Source organism: Acinonyx jubatus, chromosome E2 (genome assembly GCF_027475565.1).
Source record: "Acinonyx jubatus isolate Ajub_Pintada_27869175 chromosome E2, VMU_Ajub_asm_v1.0, whole genome shotgun sequence".
NCBI lineage: Eukaryota > Metazoa > Chordata > Mammalia > Carnivora > Felidae > Acinonyx > Acinonyx jubatus.
In genome coordinates this window covers 17099536-17124210 of record NC_069396.1, presented here as the reverse complement: position 1 = coordinate 17124210, position 24675 = coordinate 17099536, and the positions used below count along the sequence as shown (strand labels likewise).

General features: G+C 40.0%; 2 protein-coding genes and 1 non-coding gene across 8 annotated transcripts in view; 1 reads left to right on the top strand and 2 right to left on the bottom strand.

Moving 5' to 3' along the window:
• Positions 1 to 24675, top strand: part of NIP7 (nucleolar pre-rRNA processing protein NIP7) — a 62078-nt gene that overhangs the window by 11765 nt on the left and 25638 nt on the right. The window contains exon 5 of one of the 4 annotated variants that reach the window (XM_027076095.2): positions 10301 to 11088. The exons of the other annotated variants lie outside the window; for them this stretch is intronic. Coding sequence (XP_026931896.1) covers positions 10301 to 10324 — 24 coding nt within the window. The 3' untranslated portion in view covers positions 10325 to 11088. Of the gene's footprint in view, positions 1 to 10300; positions 11089 to 24675 lie in introns of those variants that run through there. 4 annotated transcript variants of the gene reach the window in all.
• TERF2 (telomeric repeat binding factor 2) lies at positions 9 to 24675 on the bottom strand. 3 transcript variants are annotated; one of them, XM_053210753.1, is made up of 10 exons: positions 24263 to 24675; positions 24064 to 24159; positions 23282 to 23412; positions 13259 to 13345; positions 12060 to 12206; positions 9997 to 10103; positions 8274 to 8666; positions 3628 to 3713; positions 1562 to 1602; positions 9 to 1044 (listed from the first exon to the last, which is right to left on the bottom strand). In XM_053210753.1, exons 1-10 carry the CDS (start codon positions 24639 to 24641, stop codon positions 886 to 888), a joined length of 1626 nt encoding a protein of 541 aa, XP_053066728.1. In that variant the 5' UTR covers positions 24642 to 24675; the 3' UTR covers positions 9 to 885. The 3 variants fall into 3 exon arrangements, with proteins under 3 accessions (XP_053066728.1, XP_026931891.1, XP_053066729.1); XM_027076090.2 differs by having other exon boundaries at positions 1562 to 1605; positions 24263 to 24674; XM_053210754.1 differs by lacking the exon at positions 13259 to 13345 and having other exon boundaries at positions 1562 to 1605.
• TRNAK-UUU (transfer RNA lysine (anticodon UUU)) lies at positions 22086 to 22158 on the bottom strand. Its single transcript has one exon. It is a non-coding gene; the product is annotated as a tRNA-Lys (tRNA).

Below are 24675 nucleotides of genomic sequence, written 5' to 3'. Positions count from 1 at the left end.
AGACAGTCTTTAAGGATGTCCGAGAGAGACAGCAAGCACAACAAGGTACAAAAGGAGAAGGGAATGTTGAGTTTAGAGCAAGACACTAACACAGCACAATTAGGGAATCAGGCGGAAGCAACCATTTCACAAAGAATGTAATTAGGCATTTATATTCAGTCAAGATTTTTTTAAGCTTTAAAAGTCCAGCATAAGGAAGAGACTTGGGCAGGGGGACTGGGGTAAAGGGCTAAGCTTATCTACAATCACCATTTTACCAAAAAACACACTGGTTCAACCACAGGAGAGGTGGAGGTTAAACCTGCCTGCCTAGCCCAGCAAATACTGGGAGCAAATGCCAAGGCTGTCAGGTCTAGATGTTGATGTTACAACTGGCTAAAGAATTTTTAAAGAGACACTGATTCCACCAGGACTGGTCTCTCATCAACCTGGGTTCCTGACAGATGAAGGTCCTTTGCATTTGCATCAGAAGGCCAAAGCTTTACCTGGAACAAGTTCACTCCAAATAATGCTCACGTTGCTGGTTTTAACAGGTCAGAGTCATGAGTGGCTCCTAACAGACTCCACCATTTCCTAGGAGAAGGTTCTACTGATTACCAGGGATTTAAATTCAAGCAAACCACTAAAGAAGGGAAATACTAATGATATTCTGGCACTGTACAAGCTATGTGCCTGTCATCTCTGCCAAGGACATGGGGTGGACTTGGCTTTGTTTCTCAGCTCCATGATCTTCAACAGCAATGAAGTAGAACTGGTACCTCCCCCATGTTGGAGGAGGATGCCCAAAATTCTCATCCCAGCCCAGCTTCTGAAAGAAAAACAGACTATCAGGGGCTATTATTAGGAACCATGCTCCTGTGAATTCTGTGGAAATGAAAGCCTGTTTCAGTTCATGCCAAGTTTTTTCATGGTCCGCCAGCGATCCTTAATCATCACAGCTGTTCGGTTAACAAATGGATAATTTTTGGAAATGGCAGCCCAGTTTCCTTCTCCATATTTCTGCACTCCAGCCTTGACCCACTCGCTTTCTTCTACAGTCCACTTCTGCAAAAGAAAACCAAAATATTTATCACAACCTGTCTCTCCACTTATTCACATTTTCCTACAATGAAGAGATAAAGTCACGAATCGTAGGACAATAATCTGAACCCAAAAGAAGGGTTTATGTTTTAAAACATGATATAGATAAGCTAACACTGTGGATTTAGACATTTAATAATTTTCCGTGTCCTGCCATTTCATCGTCAACTAATAATCACTTTTGCATTAAAAACTTCAAACGTACGTTGTTCATAGTCAGGAAAATGTATCAGAGGTTTCTGTCCTCCTAGGTTTTTCTTCCAGAGAATTTCTTCCTTTAACTTACTTTGGATTATCTGGAATAATCCTGGATTATTTGGAAAATTGAAAGACCTTCTTCCAGGTGCATGGAAACATCCTATGTCCTATGCATGTTCCAGGTGCATGGAAATACACCGTATGCCGTGAGGTGTGCATACTTATTTTACCTTTGTTCTATCCACACGACCAGAAAAGGTCAGAAAATGTCATTTTAAATTACCTGCTTTCTTGTTATACTGGTTGCACTCTCTTCATCTGGTGCTGCTGGAAAACATTAGAAGTAGATTCATTTCAGAGTTCACCTTTCTCTTGTGAACAAACCACAAGAAAAAGACATCAAATGTTCTTAAAAGGAAAACTTAATTGGAATTTCCCAACATTGAGAGAAGAAAGGCTGTCACTAAATGGTAATTTGTTTTTGTCCTTTGTTTACAAGATAACAGTCATTTCAGCCAATGAGAATCTCTACAGAGCAAATAGTTTACAGACAGACATTCAATAAAGACATTCAATTAAGGTTAATGATGGATTTCAGGCTTTTTAGTAAAACCTACATGACTTTTAAAATTACTGAGTGACTGTGTTAAAACTCTAATATATGCACATATACAAGTGACCCTTAAAGAATGTGGGGGGTTAGGAGCCCCAACCCACAATCTAGTCAAAAATCTACACTGACTCCCCAAAAACTTAATAGCCTACTGTTGACCAGAAGCATTACCAATAACATAAACAGTCAATTAACACATATTTTGCATGTTATATGTAATATATTCTATACTCTTACAGTAAGCTGGAGAAAAGGTTAAGAAAGTAAGAAATAAAATCCTAAGAAAAATACATTTACAGTATTATACTGTATTTATTTTTTAAAAATGCATGTCAGTGGACCCGTGCAGTTCAAACCTGTGTTCAAGTGAAGTGTATTATAATGTTGTGTGTATAATTTCTGCTTTACAACCCCTTGCTAACCACTGCTTTGAAATAACAATTTTACTGTCGTAGGCCAGAATTTTCAAATCCCTGATCATTTTATGTACGTAAAGTGTGGTTCAAGATCTTAACAAGAACAGGATGGTAAGCCTTAAACAAGAACAGGATAGTAATTATTGTTCCCCACTCAGAGAGACCATGTGAGATCTGCTCAAGTTCCACATTCTCACCATAAGGAAAGACATCAGGCCTCAAAAAAATGCACAAAGATAATTTTTCGAAAGGCCAGAGGGCTATAGGAAGGTATACTAGTATAAAAGGCATGCCATTGCAAGCCAACAAGAGCCATTAAAAAGCTGCAAGAAAAGGCAAAATTGCACACAGGTGAAACTTGCTAGAGGTCTGCTGCAGCAGATGCGACTGTTCCAGCAGTGCTTCCTACAGCAGTGGTGGTGGTTCAGGAAAAGGGATATTTACAGACAGAGTCAGGTTATTTATTTTTAAATCGTGGAAGTACTTCATACAGTAGTGGAAGCAGATTTTAAAGCTGATAAATCTGGACTGCACAGGAAGTAGATGTTTTCTGGAACTTTTAGATCCTGTTGTTTTTAAATATTTTATGCCACTTTTATTGATTTTCTGTTACTTCCATTTCCTGTGTGATCTTGATCTTGCCAACTATGATTGTGCCAATTAAGGTACTTTTTAAGGATAAAATTGGGATTGGCAGGTTTACTGTTGTTGCTGTGTTACCAAAGTCTTTAGAATCTCCAAGATTATGTTTTAGTACTTAAGATATTTCCATTAGAATGCAAAGTATGGGGTGGGAGATATTCTGATGCAAATGCTACAAGTTTTAATATTAATTATGGAAAAGTAAAGTTTCTTATTTTGGAAAAAAATAAACTGGTAAGAGATTTTTTTTACTTAAACAAGAAATGCAGGGAATGGCCACTTCTACCTTTAATTAAAAGACTTTAGGAAGAACATCAGCTAGAATTAAATACAGGATTTATTAAAACAAAACCATGGGGTGCCCGGCTGGCTCAGTCGGTGGAGCATGCTACTGTTGTTGATCTCAGGGCTGTGAGTTCAAGCCCTGAGAACTTGGGTGTGAAGCCTACTAAAAAAAAATTTTTTTTTAATTAAAAATTCTGTTTAAAGTGCTGCTTTGACAGTCTCCATCATTTAATGGGAAAGGACATAAAACTGACTCCTCGTGAATCACAATGAGGAACTTACTAGACTTATACAAGTTTGGAGACAAGCAGTTTCTGGAACATTAATGTGATAGTAACAGGCATCTATACTTCAGCTACTGTCAAGGAGACCAAGGAGAATGTCCTAGCTTACCCTGAACTTGAAACAGTTCATCCTCTTCCACCCATGTCTCTTTTTCTTCAACCCCATTAGAGCTGTTCCATTTGCCTTTGGGTACTCTGAGGGGAGATCAACAAGAGGACAAGATGTAAAACAGATTCATCAGGGTCATCCCATATTTTACCCTCAGCTCTCTCATGGCCTGTACTCCTCCCTGTTCTGTGACCACAGTGGAGATCCATTTACAATTCCCAAAGTCCTGACCTGGCCAGGCGTCTCCATGTCATTGTCCCACAGGCTGCAGGATCATCCCTCAAACTCAGCAATGAATGAATACACCACTGTCCCCCTCAAAATCTGTTCATTTTCCTGTTCTTGGTTGGTTGGTTGGTTTGGATTCTCATTCTAAAGGTCTCACTCAGCATTCTTCTAACCCAGAACATGCAGACTGCTCCCAGTTCTTCAAAGACATGCCCTGGTCCTATCTCTGAACTGCATTCTTCTCCCTCTCCATTCCCCTTGTCCAAGCACTGGTACCTTTCACCAGTATCACTAGTCTCTTAACTGGAGTCTCTGTCCTCAGCCCCTTCCCCTTCCAAAACCACCTGAACATCAGTCTGAAATTACCTCATCTCTGTTCCATGATGGCTTCTCCCTGCCTCAACATTGAAGCCTGTATGGGTGAATGAAGATCCTCCAGTCTGGCTCCAGACAATTTCTTGCTACCAAAGCCTCCTCTCTCCACCCACACCAGCACAAACGGCAGCCATGCCTTCTGCTCTTTTCCTTCTATAAGCTCTGTTCTTTCCTCTCTATGCTTCCCTCTGCTTGGGATTCCCTTCCCTGCGAAGTAAAATTCTACCCATTTTTTAAGGCCATCATTCCCAATGAAGCTTACCCTAAGTCCTGGCCCCCAATACACACAAAAAGCCTCCACTTCTCTGCCCTTGTGGTTGTGCTTCCACTTTATTAAACAGCCAGTTCACAGCATACCCCTTAATCATAAGCACCTTGAAGGCAAGCTCTGTATCTTCATTTGTCTACCTCAAACATCTAGCACAGTAACACATAATCTAACAGGAGCTGGAGAAGTAAATGCTAGAGTAGTAACAGGATTATCAAAGAGCTGCAAATAAATTAAACCACTGAAGATCAGAGTGTAAGCAAATAAGAATCCTTCCTGTAAAAGTGAAATGTTAAGTACCTGAGTGTAATCAAAAAAAGTCCCAAAGCTAAAGAAATAATCCCAAACTTGAATTATTGAATAAATGAAAATTGTAGTCAGTCTTTTCTATTCAACTTTAACTATGTTTACCTGATTAATAATAAATGGCCCTCGGAACATAACACAGCACAAATCTGATCTCAGAATTGTAACATCTTTTACAAAGCAAACATGTAAAGTATCTGATTTTAATTTTGAAGAATTTATATAGATCAAATGACTTGTAAAACTTGACCAACAGAGTACAGAGACAAACCTCTGCCTCCTTCCCCAACTATGAATGGAAATTTATTTTTAACACTGGCTAGGTATTTTGCAAATGAGTAATGAAAGCTGTTCACTTAAGAAGTACACAGACTTGGAAAAAATTCCTTGAGTTCCAGGAGTTTTCTATGAAATTGCCTACATGGCTGAGACAAATGGTAAACTATCTACTTTACTTTATTTTTAAGCTCGGTCATATCCCCAAAAATATTATTTCTGAGAATAATTTGCTTGAGACAAAGTGAAAAAAATTACATGATGTTTTTCCTTTTCAGGATATTAACTGTGTTAATTACTGTTTATAAATAAAAGTCAGGATTACAGCTTTAGTTTTCTGCCTGCTTATCCCCATGCTGGGATAAAACTGATTTTAACCTCTGGGACTGTCATTTTCACCCATGTGTCTGTTCACTCTGCCTGCAGACAATCTGCACAGACCACTATGGTAACCTCCTGCTCCTCCTTTGAACGCAACACTTATTCTGTGTACACACGTTTGGTTTTGCCTAACTTCTGCTGTGGAAGGGGCTGAAATCGGTCCTCATCTCACTGTGAGGTGGCTGTGTAATCCTAGGCAAGTCACATCACTTCCTGGTCCTTAAGCTCCTGTTGGTAAAGTTAGAACTTGATGAGCAGTGAATGGGCTAGAGGGGTCTGGTCTAGAGGGGTCGGCAAACTACAGCCTCTGGCTGCTGGTTTTTGTACAATCCTTGAGCTAAGAATGGTTTTTACATTTTCAACGGGTTGTAACAAAACAAAACCAAAAATAAGCAATAGAGACACAAGTGGCCAGGAAGCCTAAAATGTTAACCCTTTGCTGGCCTTTTATGTAAGTTTTGGGTAGGACCCTTTAAATTGCAAGAAACCAAGAATTATTATTTTATTTGGTTAACAAATAGCTAATAAGCATTTGCCCTGTGCCAAGTGCCATTGGACATATAAAAATCTACTAGTTGTGACCCTGCCCTCCAGATGATATACCCTAATCCTGCCTTCATTTCCACCAGCCCAGCTTCCTCCAGATCCTGACTACTCATTCAGTAGCAGTCTCCAGCCACCTATCTGATCTCTTTGCCTCAGTGCCTATTCAGAAGCCATCCGTGGTAGTTCATCAGGCCCTCAGATTAGCTGTAGTAGAATTATCTGGGGTATGGTTAGAAAAGCAGATTACAGATCCTGCCCCTTCTAATTCAGTACTCAGGATCCTGGGGTTATCTATTTTATTAAACATCCCACAGGTCACTGTGATAGGAAGCCCAGCTTAAGAACCTCTGACTGATAGAATACAAAAAGAATTCAAGACCTAGCCCATCTACCCATCCACACATTTCTTCCCTTCATCCTCTCTGTGCATTATATTCTTTTGCCATACAGAATACATGATGTTTTCTGGAGCATACTAGGCTTTCTCATGACTATACAAGAGATCCCTGCTGTCTAGAACCCCCACCCCACAATATGCTTGATGACCTCTTATTCATCCTTCAGGGTCAGCTCAACATTTGCTCCTCTGCAAGGCTTGTTCCACCCACAACTTTGCTGAGCAGACTGAGCTCTTCTTCCCTGGAGCTCCCAGGTACCTCACGAGCAAATCCTTTAGCCAGGCTTTTACTGTAAAGGACCAGAGAGTACCTTCAGATTTGCAGGCCTTACTGTCTGTGTTGCAATTATTCAACTCAGTGTAGCATCAAGAGCAGCCACAAACAATACATATGTGATGTTTGTGGCTGAATTCCAGAAGTGGGTGCCAGACACATTTGGCCCAGGAGCTGTAGTTTGCCAACCTCTGCTTTAGAATACCCTTCAAACTTCATGCGCTTGACACATGAGAGAGGTAAACAGGTCTAAATCTTCACGAATCTTCCCATTTATGAAACCACTGTAATCATGCATTCTCTACAGTTTCCTCATCTGTTCATAGCAGTAATATCTATGCTTTAGAGGACTGCTGCAAGGAATAAAGGAGATCATGTATCAAATGAGAATAAAAGTGTGTTGAGCTCCATTTGCTTGCCCAGCCAATGACTCACTCACTTCCCAATGTAGGTAATGGTATGTATTGTGCAGATTTGTGCCTGAGTATTAATCATTTAGATGCCACAGCCTCTCTGGGCACCTAGCACATGCATGTCAGAGCAGTGGTAGAGATGGCAATGACCTTGGGTGACCAGTGAGATGATCACTTAAAGCAGGGTTGGCAGGGGAGATTCATGGAAGAAGCAGAATTTTAAGAAGCATCTTGGTGTAGGTGGTGTATGGGCCATTGACTTTTTGAGTTAAGACTGATTAGGGTTAAAAATCCCAAAGCCCAACTTTGCCACTTTTCAGCTTTGTGATTTCAGGCAAATTAATAACTTTTCTAAACCTTTGTCATCTGAAAGTGGGGCGAACATATCACTTACAGAGTGAGGATTCTAGAGATTCAGTAAAATAATATGTGAAAAGTGCTTGGCCCATGGAAAGTACTTCATCAATATCAGCTTCTCTTCCCTTTGAAGGAGGGATGGGATTCTCACAAGCAATAATGGAGGAATGAAAACCCAACTGTGAGGAATGAGAGGAAGCAAGAAGAGCACAGCAGTAGAAACAAAGAGAGTATGTTCCAGACAGAACAAGCAAACCAGTTTGCTTAGAGGAAGGATCCACAAGAGAGCACAAAGGGTAGCAAAACTTAAAAGCCAGCCCATGACAGGGAGCAAAATATAAGCATTCTAACCACTGCCCCACAGAGCCTAGCAGAATGTGAGAGATTAGGAGATATTTACTGAGTTTGCCAAGTCTTAAATACTCATAGAAGGTGCAAAACTATAAATATTCATAAATCTTTTTAAGGATCAAAGTCTAAAGTGGCCTAACTCAAACAAATTTCTTTTAACAAGGAAGACTGATACTTAGTAGTCAAGGCACTCAGAAGTTTGCTAAAAATGAAAGCAGCAATGAGTAGGAGGCTTTGAAACCCTTCCATCCTCACTCACGCCTAGTGCAATGCCTCGAAGCCCACAGGTGGGGCTTCAGAACTGGCAGGGATGGCTATGTCGTCACTCCCCACTCCCAAGTCACATTCTAGCAGTCTGAGCAAGCCTTGGTGGTGAATAACTTAGCTGAAAGTTACTTCATTCATGGAAGCAATACCAGGCCCAACCAGGACCACCAACCAGCCCCAAAACTGCCACAAAGAACGTCTTCATACTTGGGATTCTTCTCCCCAGGGAGGGGTTGGTTGAGAACGGTGGGCTTGGATGGTGATGCCGGGATGACCTCCTGGGAGGAGTCGAGGCCTGTGCTCGGCTCAGTACTCTGGCTGTCCTCCTCCAAAACCAATCTGCTTATTGTCATGCGCTTGTTCTTGGGCTGCAGTTCAGAGCCACCCTCACCCTCAGTAGGGGCTGAACTTTCATTTTCATCTTTTCTTGGTCTCTTGTTTTTGAGAGCTGGTGATGGCAGAGACACTTGATTAGGAAGTACCAGATCTTTCTGGTCCAGTTTTGAGAAGGCTGCCTCAGAATCTTGTGCACTGGACAGAGTCTTGAAAGCTGCTTTCAGGGTCATAATTCCAATGGTGGTTGGGGTACTCCGTAACTGCCTACACATGAAGCAGATATACAAAGATCAGTCTCACCATTACTGATGCTCATCCAAACAGCCACAACTTTTCCAAAGTGTGAAGCTTCAAATTAGAGGATTCCTCAAGTTGAGGACACTTCATTTGGAAAAAAAAAAAAAAAAACGTTGCTCAAAACAACCTTTAATTATAAAGCTTCCATTTATAAGCATAAATAGAGGCTTTATATGATATAGAAGTTGAACTCTGGAGTTTAAACTCCCAAGTAAGAGAACCTTAAAGGACTAGGGCCAATGACACTCCTCTTCCAAGAGACCTCCTTAGCCAGCATGCTAATCCCTTTAGTCTGCATGAACTATAGCAACTACGTCAGAACTGTGTATAGTGCCGAATAGCTACGAGTCTGTCTGGGCAACCAAATGACAATTCAGCAATCTCACCTTGAAGTCTAAACTCTTCTTCCAGCTCTCCAGTTCAACCCTCATGTGAAAGAAGGAAAAGACTGGTCTCCATTCTGCCCCCTTTCTCCTACAGTACACTTATAAATGGGATTTTGAGAATTGTCAGAGTTAGAAGTGTGCCAGTCTTGGAACAATGAGAAACTGCCTTTTCATAATAAAGTTAAGTTCAACTATGATTTGGAATAACTGGTATAATTAAATTAAAAACTGTTAGGAGAGGGCAAACTGGCACCCTACAAGCCAAACCCAGCTGACAGATATGTCTTGTTGCCTAACCTATGCAAGTTTTGTTTTCTTTAAATTGGACTAATTGCCTCCCCAAACTGGGAAAGGTCAAAAAACAAAACAAAACAAAAACTGGATGTCTCACATAAAAATTTGAACTGAAGTTTGGGCATCCTTGGACATTTCCACATTGCAACAATCACACGAAGCTGAAAAGCATGCCCTCTCTGGTTCACACGCACATGCTCTGAAATGCATTATCCTGTACTCACTCCTGTACATTTTCTACTGGGCCCCCAAAGGCATCTAAACCTGTAACCCCTGCTTTAACAACTTGTCTTGGGAATCTGATTCACAAGTCTGAACAGTGCATTAAGAGGTCAAGGACATAATGAGTGAATATGGGCAAGGCAAGGACAGGACAACAGAGAAGGAAAGAACCTTTGAGGAACAACCAGTCAGGAACTTCTGTCAGGGATATGACATCGCATCTTCAATATTCTCATTTTCCGGAGGTGTGCTCTGTAACTCCCACACTGCCTTGTATAAGTCACCAAATAACATGTCAGTACTAGGAGAAACTAACTGATTCTACTCTAAGGAGACTGCTTCCAACAGACTACCCTTATGTTTCACCCAAGATCGCAAAAGGGCATCCCTCTCACCTTGCAGGTTCTCTGAGTGGCTTCTGCACAGGCTCTGGTGCTGGCTGTTTATCTTCCTTCACTGTACCTGAGGCGACAGTCTCAGATTTCAAAGCTTTTTTGGCCATCTGGGAAAAGAAGGATGTCATCAGGAAGAGGAAGTCACAGAGTTTCATTAAATCTCTTCTTTCACAAACGTACACACTCAACATGCAAACATGTTCACTTATAAATCCACTCAAGGCATAAACTAGAGGAGGACATACAAAGGGAAAGAATTCACAAGAACTGTCTCAAATGTCTTGCTTTTTTCTTTCCTCAAAAGATGGCTCACAATTTTCTATACTAAAGGAGAACTCAATTTGAGTGGTGCTGACCATCTTGACACTGCAAGAATTCAACCTTTTGGACAACAAACAAGTATGTGATTTGACTCTACTTCCTCTTCCATTCTTCCAATCTCATCTCTAATCTAGTTTCTGAATGCCAAATATACTTTTGGGGTCATGGACAAAAGTCAAACTTTTTTTTCCAAACTTGGGGTAACTAATGCTTATATTAATCTCTTGTACTTTGTGTATAAATTTTTTTATAAAACATATTTCACAAATATGTTTTTCCTATTAACTCTGAAAATCCTTACTTATACCACATAAAGCCCTGAGTGGGCCAATCCTGCTCTAACAACAACTGCCCATTTGTCTCCCTCTGACTGAAGTTTTATACATTTCCAATTAGTCTAGTATCATTCTGTTTCAGATATGCATATCTGTAACAAGTGGTGTCTTAAGAACCGAGAGTTCTAAGGGTGTCTGGCTGGCTCAGTCAGTAGAGCGTGTGACTCTTGATCTCAGGGTCATGAGTTCAAACCCCATGTTGGGCGTGGAGCCTACTTAAAAAAAAAAAAAGAGGGGGCAGTGCCTGGATGGCTCAATCATCTGAGCGTTTGACTCTTGATTTCGGCACAGGTCATGATTTCATGGTCCTGGGATCACGCAGGCTTTGCGCTGGGCATGGAGCCTGCTTGGGATTCTCTCTCTCTCCCTCTGCCCCTCCCCCACTTGCACATGCTCTCTCTTAAAAAAAAAAAAAGAGAAAAAGAAAAAAAAAGAACAAAGTTTTGTCCCCCGCCCCCCCCCAACAGTAGAAGGTTATTTTTCCAGTTATCTGGAATACAAAATAAAGGACCCCAGGCCAGGCTCAAGTATCCTGACACTTGCTCCCTGAATATTCCAAACTATCTGCTTTACAGATAATTTCACATCTGCCAAATGACTGCTAGGACACCTAACACTAGTCTAATATGGGCCTGGCAGATCTACTGTTATGAGCTAAGATATTTTCTTTCTTTCTTTCTTTTCAAGATTTTACTTTTAACTAATTTCTACACTCAACATGGGGCTTGAACTCACAGCCCCAAGATCAAGAGTCATGTGCTCTACTGACTGAATCAGCCAGCCTCCCTGAGCTAAGATATTCTCAGATGTTGGTGATTTAAAACCAAAATCAAACCAAAACAAAACCCTCTCACTCAGTTTTCCAATATCACAGGCCACCCTATAGGACACACTAGGTTCTTATTCTTCCACATGCTGTCCTGAGCCTCACTGCTGCCATTCTTTATTGCCGATCACTTTGATCCAATTAAAGAACATCTTCATTTAGTTTATGCCTTATCATACTTCTCATCACACCTTTCTTCTCCAGTTATTCCTTCCTCCTCTTAATAACCCTATTATACTGTATCTACCAAACCACTCTTGCTCCCGAACTGAACTCAAATTTCATCTCCTTTGGGAACCACCACTCATTTCAAGTGTTCCCCTACTTTAACCACAACAGATTAATCACATGTAGGAGGTATAAATGGAAGGTGAAGGAAACCAGGTACGTTCCATGTTCCTCTGTCAGAATCTCCGCTTCTGTATATTTAAGGCATTTAATTAAGGAAGACAGTGCATATAAATCAAAAGTCTTTTACACACATTTACTCTTTTCACTTCTAAAAAGAGCTGTCCTTTTCTAATTGCCTGCACATCCTCAAGGCCACATCACAGTTACGGGAAGAGAAGGCCAAGCCCCACCGTGAGGAGGTAGGGCTCTGCGTCATCCAGGTGACTCTCCAGGAAGCGCAGCATCTTCTGCTGGAAGGTCTCATAGGAAAAGTTCTGGATAACAGGGTGGGCCAAGTTCTTCTCACGGATAATGTTCAGGAGATCATTTCTCAGCTTCTACACAAAGGACCGATATTTGCAACATAAGAAAGGAGAACTCTAGTAAAAATTCAGTGATGGTGAGTTGAGACAACACTATCGACTTTCAAATGCTGTCAATGGCCATGAGTGTTCATATATAGGAAGGGGAGCCTACCACAAAGAACAGGGCAATAAATTATGGATCAGCCATAATGGGTTAGTATGTAGCTATAAAAAAATACGAAGAACTTAGGATCTAAAGTACCTTTACACATTTACATAAAGATTTTTAAACTTAAGGAAAAAAAGGATGAAGAAGCTCCTTACGTGCTAATATAGAATGACCTTCAAGATATATTAAGTGAAAAAAGCAATTTACAAAATGCTCAAATTAGTGTGTAGAATATGCTCACAGGTATATATGGGAAGAGCAGGAAGAATGGATATATGTATGTATCTCTGTATACACACACATAGGCTTGTTTGCTTGCATATGCATAGGCTAGACTATCTCTGAAAGGATAAAAGAAAAAAAAAAAACACTGGTTGTCTATGAGGAGATGAATGAAGTGGCTAAGTCAAGAGATAAGAGAATTTTCACTAAGCTCTTTTGTTGTACTTTTTGAATTTTATTATGTACATGTATTACCTTTTCAAAAACTAAAATTTAGATTTACAAAGGAAAGAAAAAAAAAAGAGCAGGGCACCAACAGAGCTTTTGACACCAGAAAATAGAGGAGTTAAGTCCTCACCAAGGCTGGTTCTCAAGTCTGCAGAATCAGCATTTATGTAAATAAAGTTAGGAGCGTTACCCGAAGTTGATAGCTTAATACCTGGTGCTGATCACTTAAATAAAGTTCTGCCACAAACCAGACAGAAATGGGCAAGAAAATAATTTAGGTAAATTTGTACAGTACAAAATAAATTTTGAAAAGTCAATCTCACAATGTTTTTATCCCGTATATAAAAGACAACATGCTAAGGATGCCAAATATTTAAATTACATTCCTGACAACCCTTTCCCTGTTTCCCCACAAAAAACAATGAGATGGATTTAAGTCAGGGAAGCAAAAGTATATCAAATTTACCTGAGTTGTGGGGTCCTTGGACATATGTTTTTTCAAAATTTTTGAAGCCTTTTCAAATTCTTTGTTTTTGATACAAATAATGACAGCCTACAAAAGGGGAAAAAAACCTTTTTTTTTTAACTGTTGTAATAATGACAGGAGTAATCAGAAAATCAGGTACTAAAATAAACTACTAAAAAGTAAAAGTGAGCCTTATTTACCCAAGAAATTTTTCACAATCTATCAAATTCCTGTACTTAAAAACTAACAGTCACTGCTCAGGCATTATGAACAACTGTAAGCACTCTTCTTTCATTGTGTAGGGTAGTAGATTTTCAACATTACACTGGATTTTTAAAAAATAGCTGATAAAGCAAAATCTGATCCTCTGGATTACAGACCATTTACCCAAATTGAATAGGGCCTCCCAAGGAAAAGCAAAATGGACAGGAGTCATTGCAGGTCCCCAGAACAATTGGATCTGTTCTTTTTGGACGCAAAGCTTTGATATAATGATGGGGACAGAGTGGGGATGATAGACTGTTGGGGGGGAAAAAGCCATTTGCTGACCATAGGGTTCGGCTCTCCATTCAGGAAAGGCCTGAGGCCATTTCTGTAGGAGAACCAACACAGCCTCTCACTACCGTAAAACCCCAGCTGGCAACTCCAGTTAAAAGTGTACAGGAAATTACTGAGATGAACAAATCCAATGCATCCACATGTAACACACAAAAGGGGCAAAATTCCCGGCAGAATGAAAAAGTCTCATCAGCTACAGAGAAAAAGAAGAGTCCTTTCATAAAGAAACCCCAAGAAAAGATATGCAGAGGTAAAATGACAGTGATCAAAAATTTTTAGGGATTTTTTTTTTTAGATTTTATTTTTTAAGTAATCTTTACACCCAATGTGGGGCTCAAATTCACAACCCCGAGATCAAAAGTCACATGCTCCACTGACTGAGCTAGCCAGGCACCCCAAGGGATATTTTAAAAATATATGTGTACATTTTTTTTTTTTAATTAGAAAAGCCAGGGGAAAGTTGGGAGCATTTGGAGTTATCTTACAGAATAAAGTAGCTACTCTAAATCCTGTGTCAAAGAGAGGTATAAGAAACATATCACACACACACACACACACACACACACACACACACACACACGGTAAGGAAAACTCGTCCACAGATATTTTCAATCTTCATTTCAGAGAAAAACTGAAGGAGATACAGATGAAGAGAAGGAGGAATAGCAAGGGGATTTCAGTATTAATCTCTGGTGATTCTGTCCTCAGCATACAAAGGAAACTGTATACATATACATATACTATATACATACAAATTCAAATGCTCTTGAATAGCAGGCACAACCATATATAAATTCTTGCTGCCCAAGGAAGGTACAAAGTAGGTCTTTTCATTTTAGTCATGACCACATTTGCTTTTACATCATTTTCCGCAGAATAACTATACTTATACTGAACTTTCTTGAAAAATTCAAAGGTTTTACTTTGTATAAAATCATTTAGATCCTATCATGTTTTTAAATTTTATTTAACATGCATACGGTAAAATGAACTTTTTGGGGGGTGTAGTGTTCTTAATTTAAAAACACCTACTGAATCCTGTAATGACCACAGAGGACACAAAAACCATGGATCCAAAAACCTCCCTTGTGCTACTTTTCTAGTCACCCCTCCCCATCCCTGACCCCTGGCAACCAATGATCTTCTCAGTTTCATCTTTTCAAGAATGTCATAAATGGGTCGGGGGTGGGCTAGATGGGTGATGGGTATTAAAATGGGCACTTGTGATGAGCACTGCATGTTGTATGTAAGTGATGAATCAATGAATTCTAATGAAACCAATATTGTCTGGTATGTTAACTAAAATTTAATTTTAAAAAAAAGGTCATATAAATCGATTCATACAGTATGTGGCACTTATTTTTTAGAGGTTGTAGCCCTGAGACTGGCTTCTTTCCCTCTGTATAAATGCCTCTGAGATCCATCTATGTTGTTATAACATCTATATAGTTTTTTTCTTTCTTATGGCTGAGTAGTATTCCATCGTATGAATTTATTGTAGTCCTCCCTCCCCTTTCCTCTACATACTTACCTATAAGGTCTAATTTATAAATTAGGCACAGTAAGAGATTAACAATAAATGAGAACTGTAACAATATACTATAGTAAAAGTTATGTGAATGTGGTCTCTCAAAATATCTTATTGTCTGTATTCACCCTTCTTGTGATGTGAAATGGTAAGATGCCTATGTGAGGACATGAAATGAGGTGAATGATGTAAGTATCAAGACTTAGCCGTAGGCTACTACTGGCCTTCTGCCTTTTGACTATGTCAGGAGGATCATCTGCTTCCCAACCACAGTTGCCTGTGGGTAACGGAACTGCAGAAAGTGAAACTATGGATGCGGGGGGGGGGCTACTGTACTACATTTTGTTTATCCATTCACCCGCTGAAGGATATTTGGGTTGTCTGCAAATTTTGATTATGAATAGATGCTAAAACCTTCATGTACAAGTTTTGGGGTAAACATAACATTTCTCTAAAGTAAATAACCACAAATGGGATTGCTGGGTCATACAGAAAATGTATGTTTAACTTTATATGAGAAATGGCTAAACTGTTTTCCTGAGTGGGTATACCATTCTGCACTCCCGTTGGCAATGTGTGAGAGTTCCAGTTGCTCCACATCATTAGTGTATTTTTTGAAGTTGAGCTATTCTAATAGTATGTCCTGTATTCACTGATTTTAATTGGTATTTCTCTATTGACTAAATGATGTTGAACATCTTTTCATGTGTTTATGTGCCATTTGTACATTCTCTTTGAGGAGACTTTTGCCCATTTTTTAAATGGTGCTTTTTTTTTTTTTTTGAGGCTTCTTTATATATTTTGAACACAAGTCCTTTGTCAGATAGTGATTTGTAACTATTCCAGTCTATGGCTTGTCTTCATTCTCTTAAGTGTTTTGCTTGGAAAAAAAGTTTTAAATTCTTGTTAAGTCCAATTTACCAGTATTTCCTCTTATCAAAATTTCCTCTTAGCCCTGTGTCGGGCTCTGCACTTACAGCACAGGGCCTGCTTGGGATTCTCTTTCATTCTCTCTCTCTACCCCTCCCCCACTTGCACGGGTGCTCTCTCAAAATAAAGTTAAAAAAAATTTTTTTTTTAATGTTTATTTATTTTGAGAGACAGAGTGCGAATAGGGGAGGGACAGAGAGAGAGAGGGAGACACAAGAATCCCAAGCAGGCTCCAGGCTCCGAGCTGTCAGCACAGAGCCCAACATGGGGCTCGAACCCACGAACCATGAGATTATGACCTGAGCTGAAGTCAGACACTTAACCAGCTGAGCCACCCAGGTGCCCCGAAATAAATATAGTTAAAAAAAAATTCCTCTTATGTATCATGCTCAGTGTCATAGCTAAGAATTTTTGTCTGAGTCCAAGACATAAAGATTTTCTTTCATGTTCTCCTCTAAGTTTTACAGCTTTACATTTTGCATTTATTTCAATTTTTTTTATTTTGAGAGAGAGAGTGTATGCACATGAGTGGGGGAGGGGGGCAGAGGTTGAGAGTGAGAGAATCTTAAATAGGCTCTGCGCTCAGCACAGCTGGGCTCAATCCCAGGACCCGGGGATCCTGACCTGAGCTGAAATCAAGAGTTGGTTGCTCAACTGACTGAACTACCCAGGTACCTACATTTTACATTTAGATTATTTTGAATTAATTTTTGTAAGTTTTAGGTCAAGGTTCACTTTTTGCATGTGGACATCCAGCTGTTTCGTATCATTTGTTGAAGACTATCCTTTTCTGTTGAATACCTTTTCCATTGCATTTCTTTCAAATTTTTGTCAAAAATGAAGGTCATATTTGTGTAGGCCTATTTCTGGACTCTTGTTCCATTAACCTATGTTTATAGTCCTGAGCAGCTTTATAGTAAGTCTTAAAATTGTGTAGTGAGTCCTCCACTTTGTTCTTCTTTTACAAAATTGTTTTGGTTATTTAGTACTATAGTCATTGGGGTCTTCATTCCATTGCCTGGAGAGAACTGACCTCTTAACTATATTGTCTTCCAGTCCATGAACGTGGTGTGCCTTTTTATGTATTAGGTCTTGATTTCTCTCATTAGCATTTTGTGTTTTTCCACATAAAGATCCTACCCATGTTTTACTAGACATATACTTAAGTATTTATTTTTCTTCTTTTTGGGAGCTATTATAAATGGCACTGTTTTGATAATTTCAAGTCATTCACTGCTAATATATACTGGACATATGAATAATTTTTGTATGTTGATTTTATATCCTCCAATCTTGCTATACTTACTTATAGACTTTTTAGTATATTGTATGGGATTTTCCATATAGACAGTCATACCATCTGCAAATAGGGACAGTTTTTTTCCTTCCTTTCCAGTCTGTTGTCTTTTATTTCTTTTTCTTGACTTACTGCACTGGCTAGGTCTTCCAGTATAACATGGAATGGAAACAGTGAGAATGGACATCCTTGCCTTGTTTTGGATTATAAGCACAAAGCATTCTATCCTCCACCATCTAGGATGATGTTAGCTATAGGTTTTCCGTAGATGTCTTTTATCAGGTTGAGAAAGTTCTATTCCTAGTTTGCTGAGTGTTCTTATCAGGAACTAATGAATTTTGTTAAATGCCTTTTCTGCATCAATTGAAAGATCATATGTTTTATTCTTCTTTAGACTAATAGAGTGGAGTACACTGATTGATTTTCAAGTTTCAAACCAGCCTTGCTTTCCTGGGGTTTAGTTTCCCCACTGTGCTATACACTGCATCTGCATCCACAGCAAGCAGCAGGATAGACAGTAAAGAAGCAGTGGAATTTGCTCTGCATTCTAGGGATTACAGCTCCACTGCTAAAAGAGAAAGGGTTCTCTTCCTTCAGTTTTAGGTGCCAGCCCTGCTGCCAGTGTCATCACTGGGCCACTGCTGCCACCAGTGCAGTATTGCCTGGGTGCTGGGGCAGGAGAGAAGGGAGAAAAAAAAGCCTGGGATTTTTCCCACCCTCCCTGACCCTCAGGAGATCTCTTTCTTGCTCCTCAGGCCAGAGAAAGCCTTTCTTGGAGTTCTTTCTCTTCCCACCTAGAGTGCACTTCTAGGTTTCAGGAGCCTTCAAGTCCAGGCTAGGTGGTAACAGAGAAGGAAAAAGTGGTCAGCTACTCATCACCAGTTGGTGGACCTTCAAATTCTCGTCTTCTTCCCCACCTGCTTACTATGATTTACATTTTTGAATTGTCAGATAGGTGCTCCACACAATCTGTCCAGGACTTAGACTTGCATTAAGTAAGACAGAAGAGAATATGGTTACTCTGTCTTTTCCAGAATTAGAACCAGGTCCTACTATATTTACTTTGTAAAATAAGAAAGGAAATGTGAATGCTTTCAAAATCTAAATTAAAAGTCTGCCTCCAACATTTGTGCTATGAGCTTATCTTTTAAATCTATTTTTAATTTCCTGGAAAGTTTTTTGTTTGTTTGTTTTAAAGAAATGAACTCTTGCTTTTTCACTTGAAAGTTTTCAGAAAGCAGTATAATTTCTTTGCTTATGTATATATCTCTACGGTTCTTAGGGTATAAGCAATAGCAATGGTCTCTGGCTAACTTAAATAAAAAGGAAATTCCAAGCACAGATTTTCAATACAGGCAAGATGAGTTTATATTGGGCAACAGCGGGGGGGTGGGGGGGGGGTGGGCAGTAAATCGCAGAAGGCACATAGAAAGAGAAAACCAAAACTCACAGAAGGGAAGAAAGGCTAAAGAAAAAAACTCAGAAAGAAACCAGGCTGTTGTGGGAAACAGGAATACTCAAAAAGCTCTGACAAAGCTTTTTATTTCAAAAATTAAGGTACTTAAAGAGTGTGTTTTATGCACCCAGCCCCCCCCCCAAATTGGGTAAGGCCTCAAAAGAAAAAGTGCTGTTACCAAAGGTGCAGGGGAGAATCATACACAGCAAAAAGCAACAAATAAATGCTTTCCCAATAATATACCATACATGTTACTCTCTGCTGTTCTCCACAGAAACCTGAGGAATCTTTCAGTTATGAAGAGAAAACCAATTTAGCCTCAATACCATTAACAGCTTACAGAAGCAGTTCTCAAACTTTTTAGTCTCAGGATTCCTTTATACGTTTTTTTGTTTTAATCTTTATTTATTTTGAGAGAGAGACAGAGTGTGAGCAGGGGAGGAACCAAGAGAGAGGGAGACAGAATCCGAAGCAGACTCCAGGTCCTGAGCTGTCATCACAGAGCCTGACACAGGGCTTGAACTCACAAACCGTGAGATCATGGCCTGAGCCAAAGTCGGACATTTAACCGACTGAGCCACCCAGGCGCCCCAGGATTCCTTTATACTTTTAAATGTTAATGAGGACCCCAAAGAACTTGTTTTTGTGGGTTATAGAAATATATTAGAAATATATTACAAATATAAAACAAAAATTTTAAATATTTATTAATTCATTAAAAACAACAAACTCATTGCAGGTTAATATAAATATCTTTATGAAAAATTACTGTATTTTCTAAGATAAAAGTCTAATGAGAAAGCTGGCCTTGTTTTACATTTTGGCAAATCTCCTTAATATCTGGCTTAATAGAAGAAAGTTGGATTCTCATATCTGCTTCTGCATTCATATTGATGTGATGTGTTGTTGTGGTTAAAATATACTAAAAAACTCCATCCTCACATAGATATGAAGTTGGAAAAGGGAGGAGTATTTTTAACAGACCTTTGAGAAAATTGTGGATATTCTTCTTTGATTCTACACCAAACTTGGGCAAGTGAACTTTTCATCATCTGTTACATTAAAATCTGTTAGTCTATCTTGCATTTTAAATGGATCTTTTACCCATGAATGATTTTATAATATATTGCATTGGCCATTTGGAAAATATTTATTTACTGAATTATGTAGATCTTCCAAATGTTGACACATTCATTAAAAATACCTTGAAAATAACCAATATTAATAATCACCATCAATCTTATCAGAAAAATCTAAGAATTGGGAAACTGTCAGGCACATCAATACCAGTTTTCCAGAATTTTAATTTTTACTTGAAAGCGTCAGTTTTTATCAATGGCAACAAATACTATCAGTGTTTTCTCTGAAGTGACAAATTCCCTTTGCTCTTTTACAAGAAAATGACTGCCAAATGCCCACACCTAAACAGCCAAAATGTGTCAGTTCTTTTCAGTTAAAAAAAAGAAAGGTGTTCGTTCCATTAAAAAAGTGCTAGATCAGCATGCAACTCAAACAGTCACACAAGTGATTTCCTGAGGCCAACCATCAAGTTTTGGTATATGGCAGAAATGCTTCGAGCAAACTTCCTACTTTGTCACACAAAATACTGAAAAGATCTTTGCTCAAGGGTCTAGATTTAATAAAATTAATAATTTTACTGCTTTATCAGTGATCTTCTAAATTGAAACTGGCTTTTATTTGTTATTTAAACTGCAAGCATGTGGCAATGAAGACTCCAAAGGCTACTCTACAGGTTACCATCACCTTAGTCATGCCAAGATACCAGCAATTTTACCCATCACTGCTTTTACACCATTAGTGCAGTCAATGCACAGAAAGTCAACTAATGTTTTGGCATTGTTTATGAAAACAGTTTTTTGATTCCTGAAGGGGTACCACAGACCTGTAGAAATGCCTACATCATACAATGAAAAGTTCTAACTTAACAAATAACCTATTTGATAAACTTGAACAAAAATTTAATAGACATTTAAATGAATGTTGTGAAACTTTACAAAAAGCTGAAAATGCATCAAAAAGCTTCAATGAGCCTAGGTACTCCATGGCATTTCCCCAAAGATGACCATTAACAGATTCTAGGAATCTAAATGAAAAAATTTTTAATAAGAAATTAGGAGGCAAGTGATACAGTATCACTGAATAAGAGTTCAAGGTAATTGTGGTAGCCAGCCTCTAAAATGCCCTGCAGTGATCCCCACACCCTGCACAGTCCCATTACACACTAATCCATAGTTGGTCTGGTCTGTGTGACCAACAGCATATGGCACAAGTGATGATACTTGTGAAATTAGGTTATAAAAGACTACAGCTTTTGTCTTGGGCTCTTGTTCTCCTGGATCACTTGCTCTAAAGGAAGCAAGCCATCACACCATAAACAGCCCTGCAGAGAGGAGAGGAGCTGAAGTCTCTACCTAACAACCAGCAAGGAAGTGAGTCCTGCTAACAACCAACCACGTGAGTGAGCATGAGAATAGATCCTTCAACCCCAGATGAGTCTTGAGATGATTGCAATCCTAGCGGACAGCCTGACTATAATCTCATGAGAGACCTCAAGCCAAAAGCACTCAGCTGAACCACTATCAGATTCCTGACTCTTGGAAAATGAGAGATCATATTAACTGTTTTAAGCTGCTAAATTTTGCGGTATTTGGTCCACAGCAATAACAGTTTAATACAGTGAGTATAACAAGAAATCTGGTACCTGATGGAAAATGGAAAAGAACAAGGTCAACATAAGAGTATGGTTGACAGTTTTAAGGTCATTTGCATTTCGCTAATAGATTTTTCCTAAGGAAGCCCCCAAATGTGATCTATAAACTTAAAAAAAAAATAATAAAACAACAAATATGCAGATGAAACCCACAAATACTCTTCCAGAATAAGGGACAGAAATAAATCTATGTAGCTCTTGTGTTTTAAAGGAATTGCACTTCTGAATCTGCTACCTAACTTAACAGGAATTACATGAATTATTTTGAACTGGTACCGTTTCTTCCCTTTTTTTTTTTTTAAAGATTTTATTTTTAAGTAATCTCTATACCCAACATGGGGCTTGAACTCACAACCCTGAGATCAAAAGTCTCATGCTCTACTGACTGAGCCAGCCAGGCACGCAATGGTGTTACCATTTCTTCCCATTCAAAAGATCTTTAGCTATTCTGAAAGTAGGCATAGATTTCTCCTCCTTTGCTAATATGTCTTCTCTGACATTGTCCCTCCATCACAAACTTGTCTTACCTATACTAAAAATTTATTCTTGGAATTATTCCTCTTTGGAATTTGGATTCTCTGAGCATTCTCTCCATAACCAAAAGTAGCTCCTTAATTGAATAAATATCTGTACCTCACACACACTAGTTGTCTTTTTTAACAGGGTACCTAAGTACCCAGCACACAGCCAAAGGACAGAAAGTCTTCCTTGCTTAAGCAAAGTTTTATCTCCACACCCCTACCTGAGATCCTATGTTTTAAGGATCCTTTTCTTAACAGTTTCCTTACTTTCCACCACCAAGGCAATGCTCAGCTGTTAATTCTTCACTCCCCACCTCCACATCTGCTTCCACCACCACCACCCCCCCCCCCCCCCCCGCCCGCAGCCTTGGTTTTTTTCTGACTGGTTTCCACTGCCTGTTGTGTTTTAAGTAAGTTCTACTATCTGAAGCTAGCTGAGCCATGACACACACACTCAAATTCCTAGATACCCCAGTAGCTTTTTCCTTGTTAAGAACACTGGCTATGCCAGCCTTCTACCATTACTGGTTTTCTAACTGGCTGATTATCCCAGCACCTTTGATTCTGTTTGTTCAAAGGCAATGTTCCTCTTCAAAGTAAGTCCCACATTTCTCAAGGCCCCAGTTATCCTCTTTGGTTTATTATAAACAAGGATGACCAAATCCTAGGCCTGTTACTTCTAGCCCTTTCACGATGCTCCTGAATGGTGTAATAACCTCCAAAATGTCAGTCTTCAATGCCAACCCATTTCCTTTGTATTGCCTCTTCTGCCAAGGCCACAAGGAAAGCAACCAAAATTACAAAAGCAGCGTACCTGCCATTAACGCTTTCCAAGCCTGACCTGGGAAGGGGTCACCTGAAGAGATATAACATCTGTGTGTGTCTACATTTCAATATGTTCACTTGCTCTCTCCATCGTCACACAGAAAAGATAAGCATTGGTATGCTCAAAGACATCTGATTTTTGTCAAAAGAAAAAAAGAAATAAATACAGAGCCTTACAGCTTCCTTGACCAGTTTTCTACTGGATTCCACCACTGCCTCTGTCAGTGTAAATTCCGTTTTAATCATCTCCAGCACATTGATAGCTGATTCCAGTGGTGTGAGCTCAGCCTCCATATCAAAGGAACAGTCTAGGACAAAGAGCACAGTTTTCGCTTTAAGAGATTTTATAAGAAGCAGAAACAACATGTCCAAAATACATGTTTATCTGAAAAGACACATGTAAATATGGTAACATTTGCATTTAACTTGCTAACAGATTGGCTACAAGCTTACAAACATATTAAGAGTTCAAATTCAAGCCAATGAATTTGAAGTGACTTTTTTAATTTTCAAGACAGGTAAAAATTTATTTTTTAACCCATGTATTTGCATCTCAAATTTCAGGGTACACACATCCTCCTCAGATACAAGCGACCAGAAACTGGAGACAGTTTTGCTAACAGCTCTCAAGTTCAATTAAAAAAAAAAAAGTGCTTATACTCTGGAAAACATTCTACCGGGAAAAATTTGGCCATCTTAACATAACTCATTAGATCGCAGCAAAGTTGGGGCAAGCAAGAAACAGGTGGGAGGAAATAAAAAATAGAAAAGCAGACAAGAGAATCTTAACTGGAGAAAACTAAACCCAGGGAATAGACTCATTTTAGAAGGAAAAAGATCACCGTGATCGAGACATAGTAGTGCACCTTCACCCCGAATCCTTCAGTTCTGGACATAAGTTGGAAAACAACAACGTAACCCTAAATTACTATGCCCTGAGAACACAAAAATTGCCATACCTAAATTTTCCCCTTCTTCGATGCGCGACAGGCACTGCATAACCCGCAGCAGCCGAGAAACGGTATGCTCCTTCCCCAAGGGCCTGACAAGCAGAGCTAGGAAAGAAGACATCGTTGGCTCGGCGACCCCCAGCCCCGACACCCGGGCCCCACAAATCCCCTTCCCCGGCCAGCCTCCTTCCCTAGGTCCGGCCCTCACCCTGCATGATGTCCCGGATCTGCCTGAAGTCCCCGTACCGGCTACCCCGAAAGGCCCGCAGCGCCTCGTGGAAGTAGAACTTGAGCACCCAGCGGTTGACCGCCTCCTCCAGCCGTGCCTCCCCCGCGCCCCGCTCCGCGGCGCCCCCCAGCCCCGGCTCCTGGCGCCCCCGCCGAGCGCGCCCGCTGCTGCGGGACGCCCGCCGGCCTGCCGCCCGCCCGCTGCCGTCGCTGCTCCCGCCTCCTCCCGCCATCGCGTCCGATCGCCGCGCGCCCTCCCCGCCTTCCCGGCCGGGCCGCTTCTTCGACTGTGACGCCTCCGGGTCACGCACAACGCCCGGGCCGGAAGCGGGGCTTGCCGTCCCGGCTCCCGCGGCCATGACACGGACTGCGTTTCTAGCCGCCCGCGGGCTT